Source organism: Saccopteryx leptura, chromosome 6, assembly GCF_036850995.1.
Source record: "Saccopteryx leptura isolate mSacLep1 chromosome 6, mSacLep1_pri_phased_curated, whole genome shotgun sequence".
Taxonomy (NCBI): Eukaryota; Metazoa; Chordata; class Mammalia; order Chiroptera; family Emballonuridae; genus Saccopteryx; species Saccopteryx leptura.
This window is the reverse complement of record NC_089508.1, coordinates 55,111,607-55,126,740: the sequence shown is the minus strand read 5'-3', so window position 1 is coordinate 55,126,740 and position 15,134 is coordinate 55,111,607. Positions and strand designations below refer to the sequence as shown.

General features: G+C 48.9%; 1 protein-coding gene across 4 annotated transcripts in view; it reads right to left on the bottom strand.

The window, feature by feature from the left end:
• Positions 1-10,207, bottom strand: part of DAPK2 (death associated protein kinase 2) — a 132,408-nt gene extending 122,201 nt beyond the window's left edge. For 3 of the 4 annotated variants that reach the window (XM_066388586.1, XM_066388581.1, XM_066388585.1), the window contains exons 1-2: positions 10,088-10,207; positions 2,464-2,567 (exon numbers count right to left, since the gene is read on the bottom strand). In XM_066388586.1, the coding sequence (XP_066244683.1) occupies positions 2,464-2,540 (77 nt within the window). In that variant the 5' untranslated portion in view covers positions 2,541-2,567; positions 10,088-10,207. Of the gene's footprint in view, positions 1-2,463; positions 2,568-5,238; positions 5,319-7,800; positions 7,864-10,087 lie in introns of those variants that run through there. The other variant, XM_066388582.1, reaches the window with a different exon arrangement.
• Positions 10,208-15,134: the final 4,927 nt, after the last annotated feature.

The following is a 15,134-nucleotide window of genomic DNA, read 5'->3' as shown; positions in this document are numbered from 1 at the left end:
GTCTGTTGAAAAAGCCCCTTAGTGACCTGCCAGCCCATATAGACCACAAATCCTAGCATGTCAAGCCGTTCCAAAAGCCTCAACTGCCTCTTACCCCCTCCATAGCTGGTTAGCACTGTACAAAAGTAGGCGGGTCCTTTAAGGCTCCCCAGGCTGTGAGATGCATGGGACCTTCATACCCTGTTACAGGAGAGCATCAGAAAACACGAGATCTCTTCTAGTTCTAATAGCTCTGATACAGTGCATGGGGAAAGACAGGACTAGGAAGGTATAATAGATGAATTTTCAAGGAAACTACTTCTCCTTTTATTTTTTAATTGATTGACTTTTAGAGAGACATAGAGAGGAAAGTAGAGAGAAGCATTCATTTGTTGTTTCACCTATTTATGCATTCATTGGTTGCTTCCCATATGTGCCCTGACCCTGTGCCCTGACTGGGGATTGAACCCACAATTTTAATGTTTCAGAATAATGCTCTAACCAACTGAGCTAACCAGCCAGGGCTAGAAACTGTGTCTACTTCCTTCTTCAGAGTTTCAACTGCTCAGTTCTCAGTTCCGGCACCAGTCCCATCCAACTGTGCCCTTGTTATGTGTGTGGCTGCCCCCACCTCCACCTGAGCTCCAAGAAGACAGAGACTGTGTCCTCTTCATCTTGGTAGCCACAACACTTAGCACAGACCACTACACACAGGATGTGGCCAAGGTGGGGCCACTGAATCAAATGCTATGGGCTGGGTCTGCTGCTGAGGATGCCACTTTGCCCCAGGTGTCACCCAGGTCAGGAGAAGCACCTGAGAAGAAGAGAGCCTGGCCTCCCTGTCAGAGGCAGACTCCAACTGACCAACCCCAGCTTCTGGCCCTCTGTCCTCCTCCACCCTTTCATCAGGCCCTGGACTGCCTGTGTCGGCTGGTCTCTGAAATAAGGCAGAGGGGCCATTCCCTTCTGGTGTCTCTGTGTCCCTTGCTGCCCCAAGCACACAGCCTTCCGGTGACCCAGGACAAGCACCGCCTAAACTTAAAGCACCTGCACCTCCCACTCTTCTCAGAGTCTGGCTCTGACTTGGAAGTTCTTTCTGTTTTGTCTTTTTAAAATTAAAGAAAGTGAAGAATTAGAGCTGACCCAAGAGCTCTATAAAGAGGAAGGGCCTCCTGCTTTTCGTCTTGGATACAGTGGAGGCCGTAAAGCCCCAGGTTTTTACTTCGCTGAGTGTGAGAAGAGCTGAGGCTGGGTATACTAGTGAGCAGATGTGAGTGTGCAAGTACCATGCTCCTAGGAGAGAGCACAACAGGTGTGCAGTGACAAACTGGACTGGCCAGACCCTGGTTATGTCACTTGCTGGCTGAACAACTTTGGGCAACTTGCTTAAACACTTGGGACCACAGATTCCCCATCTGAAAAATGAAAGTAAAAATAATTCCCATTTCACTCACTGTTGTGAGAATGAAACTTTAGGACTAGCGTTCTATCATTACTAAAACAATATCTAAACATTAGCAGTTGTTAGGAATGGAAGGCAAGAAGAGAGCTTTGGAAAATCTTCATTTCTCTCCAAATAGTAACTACTTTCAGATCTCAGAGGTTAGCCCTGGTTGTGCTCTGTGTTTAGCAAACCTGAAAATGCACGCAATAACTCAGATCCTAGGAACCTTTGTGACTATGTTTGTGTGGCTTGTTACTCAATGCAAATACACTTCCAGGAGGATTACTTCACCTCCCATTCAGGCTCTGAGCTCATGAAACAAAATCTTGGGAGTCAGGGAGAATGCCAAGTCGAACTCAGAGAAGAAAATCAATAGGTCAGGTCTCAGTCCGAAGCCTGGTGAGGGCTTTGGGAAAAGAGTAACCGCTAAACCAAGAATTTTTTAGATACGCTGTAACTCTTCACCAGAATACGTGTGTTTCTTGTGCTGAAAACACAGAGCTCAACAATTCTAGCCCCTTCTGCTAGTGTCTTTATTTTCAGAGAAACGACTGCAGAGCTGCCCATAAAGATGAATAAACCTCAGGATACTGACAACTGTCAGAGAGGGGAGGGGGTTCGGGGGACTGGGTGGAAAAGGTGAAGGGATTAAGCGAAACAACAACAAAAACCCTCATAAACACAGATAACAGCAGGGTGATTCCCAGAGGGAAGGAGGGGCGGGGGGGGGGGGGGAGGTAGAAGAGGGTAAAGGGAGGATAAATGATGACGGAAAAAGAATTAATTGGCCTTGGATGGTGAACACACAATACAATAGACAGATGACATATTAGAGAATTGTACACCTGAAACCTCTATCATTTTATTAACCAATGTCACCCCAATGAATTCAATAAAAACTTATAAAATAAATAAATAGACCTCAGGATGGTTTTTAAAGCTTCCCCCAAGTCCTGTGACAAGATCAATTGACAAGTGCACAGCAAGAAACTTATCCTTGGCTCCGCCAGGCATCCCCTCCGCCTGCCACGGTCTCTTACCTCCCCAGCTCCTCTCCGATGTCGTAAAAGTCCTCCACCTTCTGCTGCTTGAAAGTCTCCATGTTTGGACTCCTCATTGAGGTCTGGAGCAGACAGCCCTGAAACTAAGATTAGGACAGGCATGTAAATTGGCACAAGCCTAAGAGGCTGAGCCTAAAAGTAATCTGCTGCGAGAGAGAGAATAATTTAACAATAGTCCAGAGCCCTCATTACTCAAGATCAGCCTCTCCTCACCTGTGACCACCGCTGCGTGGGTCTGGTTTCCTTCAGGGTAACTCAAATTTGTGAAGGAGGCAGAAAAAGAGCCCTCCTCCCTGATTCAGATCTGCTCTGAACAAGTTCAGAGAAACAGAACTATGCCAACTTCAGCAATTTGTTCTCAGGAAATTCAGGTATACTGGGGAAAGAGGCACCATGACGCAGGGAAAAAAAGCAATCATTTTTGAGTCAGAAGATCTGGGTTCAAGTCCCAGTTTTGCTTGGGTAAGTCATTTAAACTGTGGAAGACTAAGCTTCCCTGTCTGTGGAAGGGGCTAATACCGTGAAACCATCATCAGATCACGGCATTATTTTGTAAACTATAAGATGCAGTCAAAGGTAAGGAACTTTCCTGACTTCAGCTCGCTTGGGGACTGTGCCACCTGAATGTGAGTGTGAACTGATTTGTCAACCCTTTCACCCTCACCCCAGGGAAAGATGGGTGGGAGTGGTGTGGCAAATTACAACAGGCATCAGAAGTCAAGAGCCTGAGGCTCTAGTTCCAATTTAGTTCACAGCTGAGTTCTGTGACCTCGGCTCTTGTCAGAGGAGCCTCAGTTTCCTCAGCTATATAACGGAGCTAACTGCTTGCCCAGGGCACCTCATTGAGAGGCATGGGACTACTCTGAGTTATGAGGAGTGCTCACCACTCCAACAGAAGAGGCTGTTTGCATCCTGCACTGGGACCCCCCTGCTTCAAGGAGCTTACCCATTCCTGGGACAGCCACATGCCACCCTCAACAGCACCCCAAGGGCAGGGCCCGGGACACAGTCTGCAAGTCACAAAGATAACACCAGCTGCCTGTGGATGTGTCTTTCAGGAGTCATTATCATGGCCTCTCAGAGCTCATCTAGGCCAAGTCTTGGCAGCTTTTCTTCTGCCTGCCAATCAGATACCAACCACGCCTGTGCCCCATGAACCCCAAAAGACTGTTCTCACCAGGCTGGGTGGAGGCATCATTACATAAGGGCATGTCTCATCAATGTCAAGTGGCTGGAGCTGTTCTAACTCTCAGGCAATGTGATACATTCCACCCTCTTCCCTCCATTCTGCCCCCTGCAAACTAGAACTCGATTACCAAGATGCCACCTGCCTCCCGCCCTTCCAAGGAGGTACACACATCCCTGAAGACCTCCAGACCGAGCTGACCTGGTACCCAGACCTTACTCTCAGGGTCACCTGCCGACCTCTGCCTGTCAGCACTCATGGTCCATCACACATCCTCCTCCCTGCTTGGTCTTTACTCTGTGCTCGGCCAGGGCCCAGGGAGGATGGGCTACTAAGGAGAGCAGGCTCCAGGAGCTGCAGTTCCAAGCTAGTCTGGTTGTATATTAGCCATGTGACTCACAGCAGGTTGGCACCCTCTCTGAATGCAATCCCCCTCATCTGTAAACATGGATGATCACCTACTTCACACACCTGTGTAAGGATCCATTGTGATGGGCAAAAAAAAAGAAAGGATGATTGTTACTGTTATTGTTTGACTCATCCCAGACTACTATTTGTGCTTCTGCTTCCCACAGTCATTAAGACAACCAATTCTGGCCCTAGCCAGTGGCTCAGTGGATGGAGCATTGGCCCAGCGTATGGACATCCTGGGTTTGATTCCCGGTCAGGGCACATAGAAGAAGTGACCATCTGCTTCTCTCCCCCACCCTCTCTTCTCCTTCTCTCCTTTTCCCCCTCCTGCAGCCAGTGGCTCAATCGGTTCAAGTGTCAGCCCCAGGAGCTGAGGCTCAGTTGATTCAAGCATCGGCCCCAGATGGGGGTTGCTGGGTGGATCCCGGTTGGGGTGCATGCGGGAGTCTGTCTCACTATCTCCATTCCTCTCAGTTAAAAAAAAAAAGACAACTGATTCCATTCCTTTCTGAACAAGGTCTGGGGATCCTCCTGGCAAATGTGGCTTGACCAGAATCAGAAGTTCAACCCATGCTCAACCCACACCCCCACCCTGGCAAATCTGAGACGAACCCAGAGAGTGGCAGGACTGCTACGCACCATCTTTTTTGTGCTGAAAAAGTCCTCCCAAATAAACTATTTGGGTCAGGACCTTGCAGGCTGGGTGGTGAGGTTACTAATTTCACACAGCTAGATAGAAGCAGTAAACTCCAACCAATTCTGTCGGTAGATGCCCTGAGAGTGGTCCCAAGAAACAGCTAAGATCTGCCATTGGCACAAGGCCAGGGACACTGGCTATCAGAAGCTGAGCTAGGTTGGAAGCAGCCCTAGCTTTCCAGCAAAAGGACAAGCCCATCCTTGGGCTCCATATCCTGGATGGCTGGGGTGAGGGCAGGGGAGCCCTAACAGACAAACTAGGCCCCCAGTTTGGCCCCAACTCACCTTCCTGTCCTTATCTTCCCCCCCCCACACACACACACATATTTTATATTACAGCCAAAGGAGACATTTCCCATTCTACCAAAACCTCCATGCCTGCCATGCCTCCGCTCAGCCTGGGCCCTTTCTAGGGAAAACCCATCTGGAGAGCCCTCTTAGTGGCTCAAATGCTACCATACCTGTGAGGTTCTATGACCTGTTTTCTTGCCAAAACAGATGAAAATTCTCCCCTTCTTTAAATTTCCAGAGAGAGCTCTTCCTAGATTTTCAGAGTGACAGTTTATCACATCTTGGCTCATCCTAATCTATGTCTACATCTAACCCAGAGGAATAGAGCATAGATTCATAGTCACATGGGCCTGGGTTCAAGTCCCAGCGCTACTACTTACTAGCACATACTGAGCCCGGGACAGCTTTGCTGAGCTTCAAATCACTTACATGGAAAATGAGTCTAGACAATGCTTAGAGTTTGTGAGTGTGCGCAGCAACTAGTACACTGGGACACTCTGGGAACTGTTGGGCCATTTCCATGGTCTTACCAAAGAGAAGTGCATGCAGATGTTTTCTAAAGGATCCATGTTGGAATGCTCACAGCAGCACTATTAATAACTAAAAAGGGGAAACAACTGCCTGGCCTGTGGTGGCACAGGGGACAAAGCGTTGACCTGGAACACTGAGGTTGCTGTTCAAAATCCTGAGCTTGGCCCTGGCCAGTTGGCTCAGCGGTAGAGCGTCGGCCTGGCGTGCGGGGGACCCGGGTTCGATTCCCGGCCAAGGCACATAGGAGAAGCACCCATTTGCTTCTCCACCCCCCCTCCTTCCTCTCTGTCTCTCTCTTCCCCTCCCGCAGCCAAGGCTCCACTGGAGCAAAGATGGCCTGGGCGCTGGGGATGGCTCCTTGGCCTCTGCCCCAGGCACTAGAGTGGCTCTGGTGGCGGCAAAGCAATGCCCCGGAGGGGCAGAGCATCGCCCCCTGGTGGGCACAGCTTCGCCCCCTGGTGGGCATGCTGGGTGGATCCTGGTTGGGCGCATGCGGGAGTCTGTCTGACTGTCTCTCCCCATTTCCAACTTCAGAAAAATACAAAAAAAAAAAAATCCTGAGCTTGCCTGGTCAGAGCACATATGGGAGTTGATGCTTTCTGCACCTAACCCTTCACACACACACACTCTCTCTCTTTCTCCTCTAAAAAGAATAAATAAATTTTAAAAAAATTTTTAAGTCACTTCCTGTATATTTAAAAAAAAAAGTGGAAACAACCAAATGGCCATCAATAGAAGGATGGATAAATAGAGGTATATCCAGGCCATGGAATTACTATACAACAATAAGAATATATTACTACTACCTGCAATCGTACATTGTTGAAATTCACAAACATAATGTTGAATGAAAGAAGCCAGGCACTAAAGACTTCATACTGTGTGATTCCACTAAGGCAAAACTACTCTGTGGTGCTAGAAGTCAGACTAGTGGTTACCTTTGGGTAAGGGTTTGTGCCTGGAAGGAAACACAAGGGGGTTTCCGGGTGTTGGCAATGCTTGATCTGGGTAATGTTACCTGGGATTTTGGGATACATGCTTAGTTTGTACAGAGTTTTACATAATAAAAAAATTAGTCTAATATCTACCTTATGAAACAAATGAGATAACAAATATAAAATGCTTTAAATAGTGCTTAGATGGGCCCTACAAATGTAAGTTCCTTTCCCCAACCTATTGTCTTGGAGCCCCACAAGGGCACGGGTTGTGACAGTCTCACCTCTGTCCCCTTGTAGTAGCTGGTATACAGTAGGCACTCCATAAATGATGATACCTCATCAGGTAAAAACAACTGAGAATGTAAAGCCCTTTCCTTACCTCTCTCCCTAAGATGATTAGCATTTTATCCGTTTAAAACATGAAACTAAAGAAGAGAAACTCTGAGGTGGGATTTTAGTCCCAAATTAGTACCCAGAGGCACAAGCACTTTTTCTGGCCCTGAAAAAATGAAGCCACATGGCAGAGCAGAGGGACACAGCTACAACTTCTGGCCAGAGGTACAAGCCATCAGCTCCAGACATTCCAAGGATGAGGCCCCTCTGAATGCCCACATTTCTCTTAACGGGATCTCTAGAATGCACATTCCTGCCCCTAACCTAACACTGGGCAACACTTCTGAGGTTAAAACAGATTTCCTAGAACATCACAGAAAGGGGCCTCATAGACTGTCTGGAGGACTTTTAGACTGTGCTTCAGGAGCCACCAGTGTGAGGGAGGGGAGCCAGAGCAGTTCCACTTTACCCATGCCATCTGTGCGGGTGCTGTGTAAGGGTGGGGGTGAGGCTCTGAAAACCACTGCCTTCTAACCTAACCCACTTGTTTAACAAAAGTAGGAAACTGAGGTCCAGACAAGGGAAGGGATGTGCTAAACTCACTTCTGCTGCTCTTCCTGGGCTCTTGTTGACAGCACCTCTGATGGTGGCACCAGGGTTGGGGAAGTCAGTAGCCTCTGAGGAACAGTCTCCAGGGGCAGAGGATCACCCCATAGGACTCTCTCAATCCCGCTAAGCCCCCTTCAGTGCTGGGATTCAAATAATATAACAACCCGTTCTCTGCCCTAATGACCATTTTAAGTATAAAAAAAGATATACTGAAAGGTAGTTTATTATTTCATGCATTTAATACTTAAGAACAATAAAAGAGGTACACAAAACTAGATTATAAGAGTTTTTAAATATTAATGAAAAAATATTAAATAATACCTGACAAAAAACAATAAAACTGTTAAAGATATTTCCATATTGCTTCTTGATTGGTGTCCTTACTTGCAATTTTTTCCACCTATGGACGGAATGAACATTACAGGCACTTAGAACACACTGCTGCACAGATGAACATTAAAAAAGAGTAAAGAATGGCCTGACCAGGTGGTGATGCAGTGGATGGAGTATCAGACTGGGATGCAGAGGACCCAGGTTCAAGACCCCAAGGTCGCCAGCTTGAGTGCTGAATTAGTCTAATATCTACTTCATGAATTAGTCTAATATCTACCTAAATTCGAGACCCCGAGGTCACCAGCAAAAACTCACCAGCTTGGACCCAAGGTCGCTAGCTCAAGCAAGGGGTTACTCGGTCTGCTGAAGGCCCGTGGTCAAGGCACATATGAGAAAGCAATCAATGAACAACTAAGGTCTCGCGGTGGGGAACTGATGATTGATGCTTTTCATCTCTCTCCATTCCTGTCTGTCTGTCCCTGTCTATCCCTCTCTCTGACTCTCTGTCCCTGTAAAAAAAAAAAAAAAAAAAAAAAGAGTAAAGAATGTAAACTGTGATTTCCACATTGGGTGGCTGCCCAGGCACCCACCTTAGAGAGAACCCTGATTACAAGTGCCATTTTAACAACTGGTTCACCAAACTTAGCAAAAATTAGGTATAGGTTCTACCGAACTAGTGCAAACCAGCTGAATCCCACCTTTGGTCCCCTTCCCCACTGGCCCTAGCTCACTCTCCTGAACTCTCAGAGACCCTCACTCACCTCACCCAGTGCGAGTCAGTGAAATGGGACCATTGCAAAGGGGCAGGTGTGATTATCCCCTTATACCTCCCACCCTATCCCCTCCATTAGGAATCATCACACTCAGGTTCTGAGGAGGCTGCCAACAGAAGGGAGCGGGCTCTGGCACTACAGAGCCCCTCCAGGCATTTGAGGCTCTGACCCACTCCAATCTCTGAGGAGGAAGCCAGGGCTCAGAGAAGATGAGCCACCTGCCTATGCTGACATGAGACAGCTCCATCTTTCTAGTGAAGGTCTAGCACCACGGGGCAGCCTTCTTGTTTGCCCCCATATCTAACAACTAGGGAGGCCTTAGGTGGGTGGTCAGAGTCAGTTCAGGTCACATTCCTGCCAGTTGGAAACTTGTCCCAGACCAGCATACACCATCCACATCCATACCCCCTGTACCTCCTTCCCAACGCTTTCCCAAAGCTGTTGAATTATCAGTAGGGTTATTTTAGATGCTAAAAACACATCCTGGGAAATGGGTGGTTTGGAAGAACAGGACAATGAAAGTATTTGTGAAGGGGCCAAGGCAATAGCACCTCTCGATCACCAGGATTTTCCCAGGAACATCTTATCTTACACAGAGGCGGTTGGGAAAGAGTGTCCGAAACCATGGCAGCAGCCCCCAGCTACCGGCCACAGGATTCTAGAGTACAAGGTATCAGAGATTGTGATCACCCTGCCTGCAGACAGGGACATTGCCACCTGCCTCTTAAACAGCCACCTTTTACATCCTCTCTTCCAGTGTGCGATCCTAATCTACCACCACCAGTGTGGCCTCCATGCTCACCTTTCTGGGCCTCATTTTCTCCTTCCTAAAGTGAGAACACTGATTTCCACCTTGCAGTTACAGTGAGGGCTGTTCAGACCCGCAGATGCCATGAGACATCCACAATGCGGGCCCAGAGTCGGGGTCAACTGTTGACAACCCCCTTCTATAGCGCCTTTCTACCCCAGCCTGCACAGACCTGCTGGCAGCGCCTATGCCCACGCTAGCTCTGCTCCAGGCCGGGATCCTGACGACAGGACCCACAGTTTCATTCTGCCACATAGGTAAACTGTGTACGGAGGAGCCTCCTCGCATCACCTCCTGGAGCAAAGGCGGGGGTGGGGGAAGGAGTCCGGTGAGGCGGCTGATGCTGAGAAGATCTGGTTCCTCATCTCCCAGAACTCTGGGGTGCTCTACCCTGTCAAGGGGCCCTAACTTGATGAAAGGAAGTCTGTCTCCCATCTTACCCCTGGGTGCCAGCCCTCTGCCCGCCGCCCTCGTCCCTCGGGTCAAACTGCTAGGCTTCAGAGCGCGCCCTGGGAGCACAGCGGCAAGTCCCAACGTTACCGCGGGCGGCGTCGGGGACCGGGCGGCGGACTTGGAGAACACGGAGAGTGCGCCCGGAGCAATTGGCCCCCGCCAGCCCCAGTCCCGGGGCGCAGCTGCAGTCAGTTCGCACGCCAAGTCCCGCCCGTCGAGCCCGCACACGGATGCTACTCACAGCGGAACACTGCGCTGCAGCCGGCACTGTGCGCACAGGACGCGGCGGGGTGCGCGGCGCTCGGCTCCGCTCGGCTCCCTGCGCTCCCGGCGCCCTCCGGCCCGCCCGCGGAGCCGTGGAGGAGCCGAGGGGCGGAGCGGCCAGCCCGGTCCCAGGCGCCGGCAGGAGGCGCGCCCGGCGCCCCGGCACGGGGCTCGAGGCGCCCCCTGCTGGGAGACCCTCCGGACAGCCCGGGTTGGAAGGCCCAGAGCCTCCCTGCCCGGTCTGGGCGGTCACCTCCAGAGCTCTAGCAAGACCCTCCAGGCGTCCTTACCGCTCTGCCGCTCACGTGCTGTGTGGCCTTAGGCAAGTCAGCTAACCTCTCCAAGTCTTGTCTGGAAATTGATTTAAATGAGCTGATACGTATGACATAGACCGGCACAATCTTTCAGAAAATGGCACAGTATTTCCTTACCCATTCCCGCACCACCTCCCCAAAAAACACACCGTGAGAGAGTAAGTCCCACTAGGGAATAGGCCGCTTCCTCCCTGCCAGCCAGTATGCTCCCTGACACCGCACAGATTCTTCTGGGAACCTCTCCACCCACGTTTCACAGTGGAGTGGAGGCTGTGATGGGGAGAGGCACTGCCCTCCTCACCACCACTCCCAGCTTGGAGGCGGCCTGGCCCTCTGTGCCCCCAGCCCTGGAATGGCCCGTGAGTGAAACCCCACATCACCATCAAGCCTTCCCTAGTAAAGGACTTGGGAGTGGATTTCTCCTCCCTTCCTCACCTCAAAATCCCTGGAGGTAAAAACAAATGAGGGGGTGAGGACGGAAGAAGAAACAGAGTGTCAGCCAAGTTCATTGGTCTTACCTCAAGACAAGTGGTTGTTTAGCCAAAGGAAATGGACGTCCCTTCTCAGAGTTTCCATCCCTAAGCCACCCACTGGGTTTCTCAAGACAGTGTGAACTCAAAGCCCAGCTCTGCTATTCCCTCTGTATAGCCTTGAGCATGCATGCATGGCCTCTGAGTTTTCCCTCCTCAGTAATGTAGGGGAAACACCCCCTCTTACCACGTCTAATGGAGCTATTGTGGGGCTGAAATGAGATAGAGTGTGTAAGATGCACATAGAGAACATTTAGCTGAGTGAGCAACTTCCCCTCCACCCGGTAGACTTTTTCCCACAGGAGGCTGCTGACAAATACAGATGAGCCCCACCTTCCAGGTGACTAGTGCTGCAGAGTCTGGGGCAGCGTAGGGAAAGATCCCAGACTTTCTTTGTTTATAAACTTTACTACATCTCAGGACAGCGCAGGCTCTGAGCTTCCTCTCCCAAGAGCACCATGCTACCTGGAGTAATTATCCAAGATCAGAGGTGGCTGCTTCCAAAGTGGGTGGGTAGAGGAGGACGTCCACTGAGGCTTCACCAGCATAGGGAGACCCTTCATCCTGCAAGCACCCTCAAAACACCCTGCTCATTTCTGGTTGTCTATTAATGTGCAGCAAACCCCAGCCTTCCTGGCTGAAACAACAATCTTGCTAGTATCACAAATTCTGAGGGTCAGGAATCCAGACAGTGTGCAGTGTCTGGAGCTTCACCTGAGAAGACTTGAAAGGTTGGAAGATGGAATATTCTGGAGGCTTCTTCATGCATATAGCTAGTACCTGAATCCAAGGCAGGGCCCAGCTGGCAGGGATGCAGCACCTACATGTAGCCTCAATTCACCCTTGAGCCTCATGCTTAAGACCTAATTTGCAGCAACAGTGCATGAGGCAAAACAGACATTTTTGGATTTATTACTTGGCAAATTAGAGAACATGGCGACTGGAAGGGTTATTGTCAATCATCCCATCTAACCTAGTCATTTTCCAAATGTGGAAACTGAGGTTCAGAGAAGAAAAGCAACTTGCCCAAGGTCACACAGCTGGTAAGAGGCAGAGCCAGGACTAGAACCAGGCCTCCTCAAGATTTTCAGTTTGGTGCTCTTTCCACTGAAACTGCTAAATTCAATTGCCTAGAGAGGTACCATCCAGAGAAGCAGTAACAAAACACTGAGCACTGGCCTGACCAGGCAGTGGCACAGTGGATAAAGCATCCACCTAGGACGCTGAGGTCCCAGGCTCAAAACCCCAAGGTCACCAACTTGGGTGCGGGGTCGCTGACTTGGACATGGGATCATAGACATGACCCCATGGTCACTGGCTTGAGCCCAAAGGTCGCTGTCTTGAACCCAACGTCATTGGCTTGAGAAAGGGGTCACTGGGTTGGCTGGAGTCCCCCAGTCAAGGCACATATGAGAAGCAATCAATGAACAACTAAGGTGCCACAACTCTGAGTTGATGCTTCTCATCTCTCTCACTAAAAAGAAAAAAGAACGCTGAGTACTGAACATGGGACCAAGGCAGTAGTGGGTAGAGAAAGGGAGGCCCCAAGCGTGATAACAACAAAGACACCTACTCCAGAATGAAGTCAGAAGAAGGTCCAGGTATTAAAAGCTAAGAACTCTGTGACCTGTTCCAGTTCCTGTGTGGTTCCCTCTGGTGATCAAATGGATCCAACTGCCTCAGCCCGGCAGTTAAGGCTCTACCCACATTCCCTCCTATGCACGCACATCTTCTGCCCTCTCTTGTGTGCACATCTAGCTTTTTCCCCCAGGTTGGATTATTGGCTGTATCTGCCCCCAAGCCATTGTTTAAGCCATTCTACCACCACCACCCCTCCATCCCATCCTACAAAATTCTGTCCATCCTTCAAGCGCTTCTCTGGTATATCTTCCATGGAAACTGTGATCTGCCTTCTAGATGGCTTTCTCCCTGAAGCCTACCACTCTTGGTTTATTGGTTTATACTTAACTGACATTTCCCTTCCTCTATGTTATTTATGATTAGTATCCTCTTTTCTTTCTTTCTTTTCTTTTTTTATTAAGTGAGAGGTGGGGAGGTAGAGACAGACTTCTGCATGTGCCCCAACCAGGATACACCCGGCAAGCCCCCTACCAGTTGGTGCTCTGCCGCTGCTCCTTTGCTCAGCAACAGAGCTATTTTAACGCCTGAGGTGAGGCCGTGAAGCCATCCCTGGGGCCAACTTTGCTTGAACCATTAGAGACATGGCTGCTGGAGGGGAAGAGAGAAAAAGAGATGGGGGGGGGGGTGGAGAAGCAGTTGGTCGCTTCTTCTGTGTGTCCTGACCAAGAATCAAACCTGGGACTTCCACATGCTGGGATGATGCTCTACCACTGAGCCAACTGCCCAAGGCCAGTGTCCTTTCTTTTCCTCAAGGGCAAGGACAATGTCTTGTTCATTTTTGTACCCACACAATGCCTAATATCCTAAACCCAATAAAGCTTGTGAAATTAAATTACTAGGATGGAAATGCTGCAAAGTAAAGGTCCATAACTGTCTTGTTTTCTGTTGTCCTCCAAGTAATCACATGTTGGATAGAGAAATGTATAATCAGTTTTAATAGTTGCCACATATTATATTTAGCATATGCCATCCCCATGCCAGGGGCTTCACTTAAAGATGGATGTTATTATCCCCTTTCACAGATAATATAGCTGAGGCTTTGAGAAGTTGACTCGCCCAAGCTCACTCAGCCTGTAAGTAGCTGAGCTGTGATTTGAATCTTGTCTGCCCATCTCCAAAGCACAAGCTCTTTCGCCCCCCCCCCCACTCCCCACCTGCCCTCAACTGAAACTTCCAAGTATTCTAAAACAGTGTTAATACAGGGATTTTTGGATGCCCATCAGAATTGTCCTGGTAATGTTTAAAAAGCCCCAGGCTCAGACTGCACCCTACACCAATTACATCAGAACCTGTAGAGTAGGGTCTGGGCACCAGTAGTGGTTAAAACTCCCCAGGTGATTCCAAGGTAAAGGTTGAGAATGACTTTATTCGTGTCACAGAGACCTGGGGAAATGAAAGCATCCCATCAACTAGCCAAACTACAAACACACCTGAGTGCCTGCTTTGTGCAAGACATTCCAAGGACTGTGATATAGGTGAGTTACAGGAGCTTGACATTTCCATAGGATGAGAAGACAAGCCCTTAGGGAAAGATGTCACCGTGGCAGATAGTAAAGTTCAGTGAAAGTGATGATATCCTAAAGCACACTTTGGTGCCTGGCAAGTGTACAGAGCCTAACCTGCTGACCAGGAGGCAAGGCCATGATGAAGATGCTGCAAGCATCAGCTGGGGCTGCTGACACTGGGGTCGGTCTGGACTCTCTAGAGCAGGGGTAGTCAACCTTTTTATACCTACCGCCCACTTTTGTATCTCTGTTAGTAGTAAAATTTTCTAACCGCCCACTGGTTCTACAGTAATGGTGATTTATAAAGTAGGGAAGTAACTTTACTTTATAAAACTTATAAAGCAGAGTTACATCATGTTAAAGCATATAATAATAATTACTTACTAAGTACTTTATGTCAGATTTTCGCTAAATTTGGCAGAATAAATCTTTATAAGACAACTTACTATAGTTATATCTCTCTTTTTATTTATACTTTGGTTGTTCCACTACCGCCCACCATGAAAGCTGGAATGCCCACTAGTGGGTGGTAGGGACCAGGTTGATTACCACTGCTCTAGAGCAGTGGTCCCCAACCGTTTTTGGGCCATGGACTGGTTTAATGTCAGGAAATATTTTCACGGACCGGCCTTTAGGGTAAGACGGATACATGTATCACGTGACCGAGACAAGCATCAAGAGTGAGTCTTAGACGAATGTAACAGAAGGAATCTGGTCATTTTTAAAAAATAAAATTGTTCAGACTTAAATATAAATAAAACGGAAATAATGTAAGTTATTTATTCTTTCTCTGCAGATCGGTACCAAGTAGCCCACAGACCGGTACCGGTCTGCGGCCAGGGGGTTAGGGACCACTGCCCTAGAGGATGCATAGTGTGAGGGCCAAATGCAGGAATGCTGATGTTAGATGCCTAAGTGTGAATCTCAGCATGCAAATTACTGTGTGATCTCAGGCCAGCTCCATGATCTCTCTGTGTCTCATTATCCCCGTTGGTCAAATGGAGTTAAGAATGGCATTTATCTCATCAGTTGCT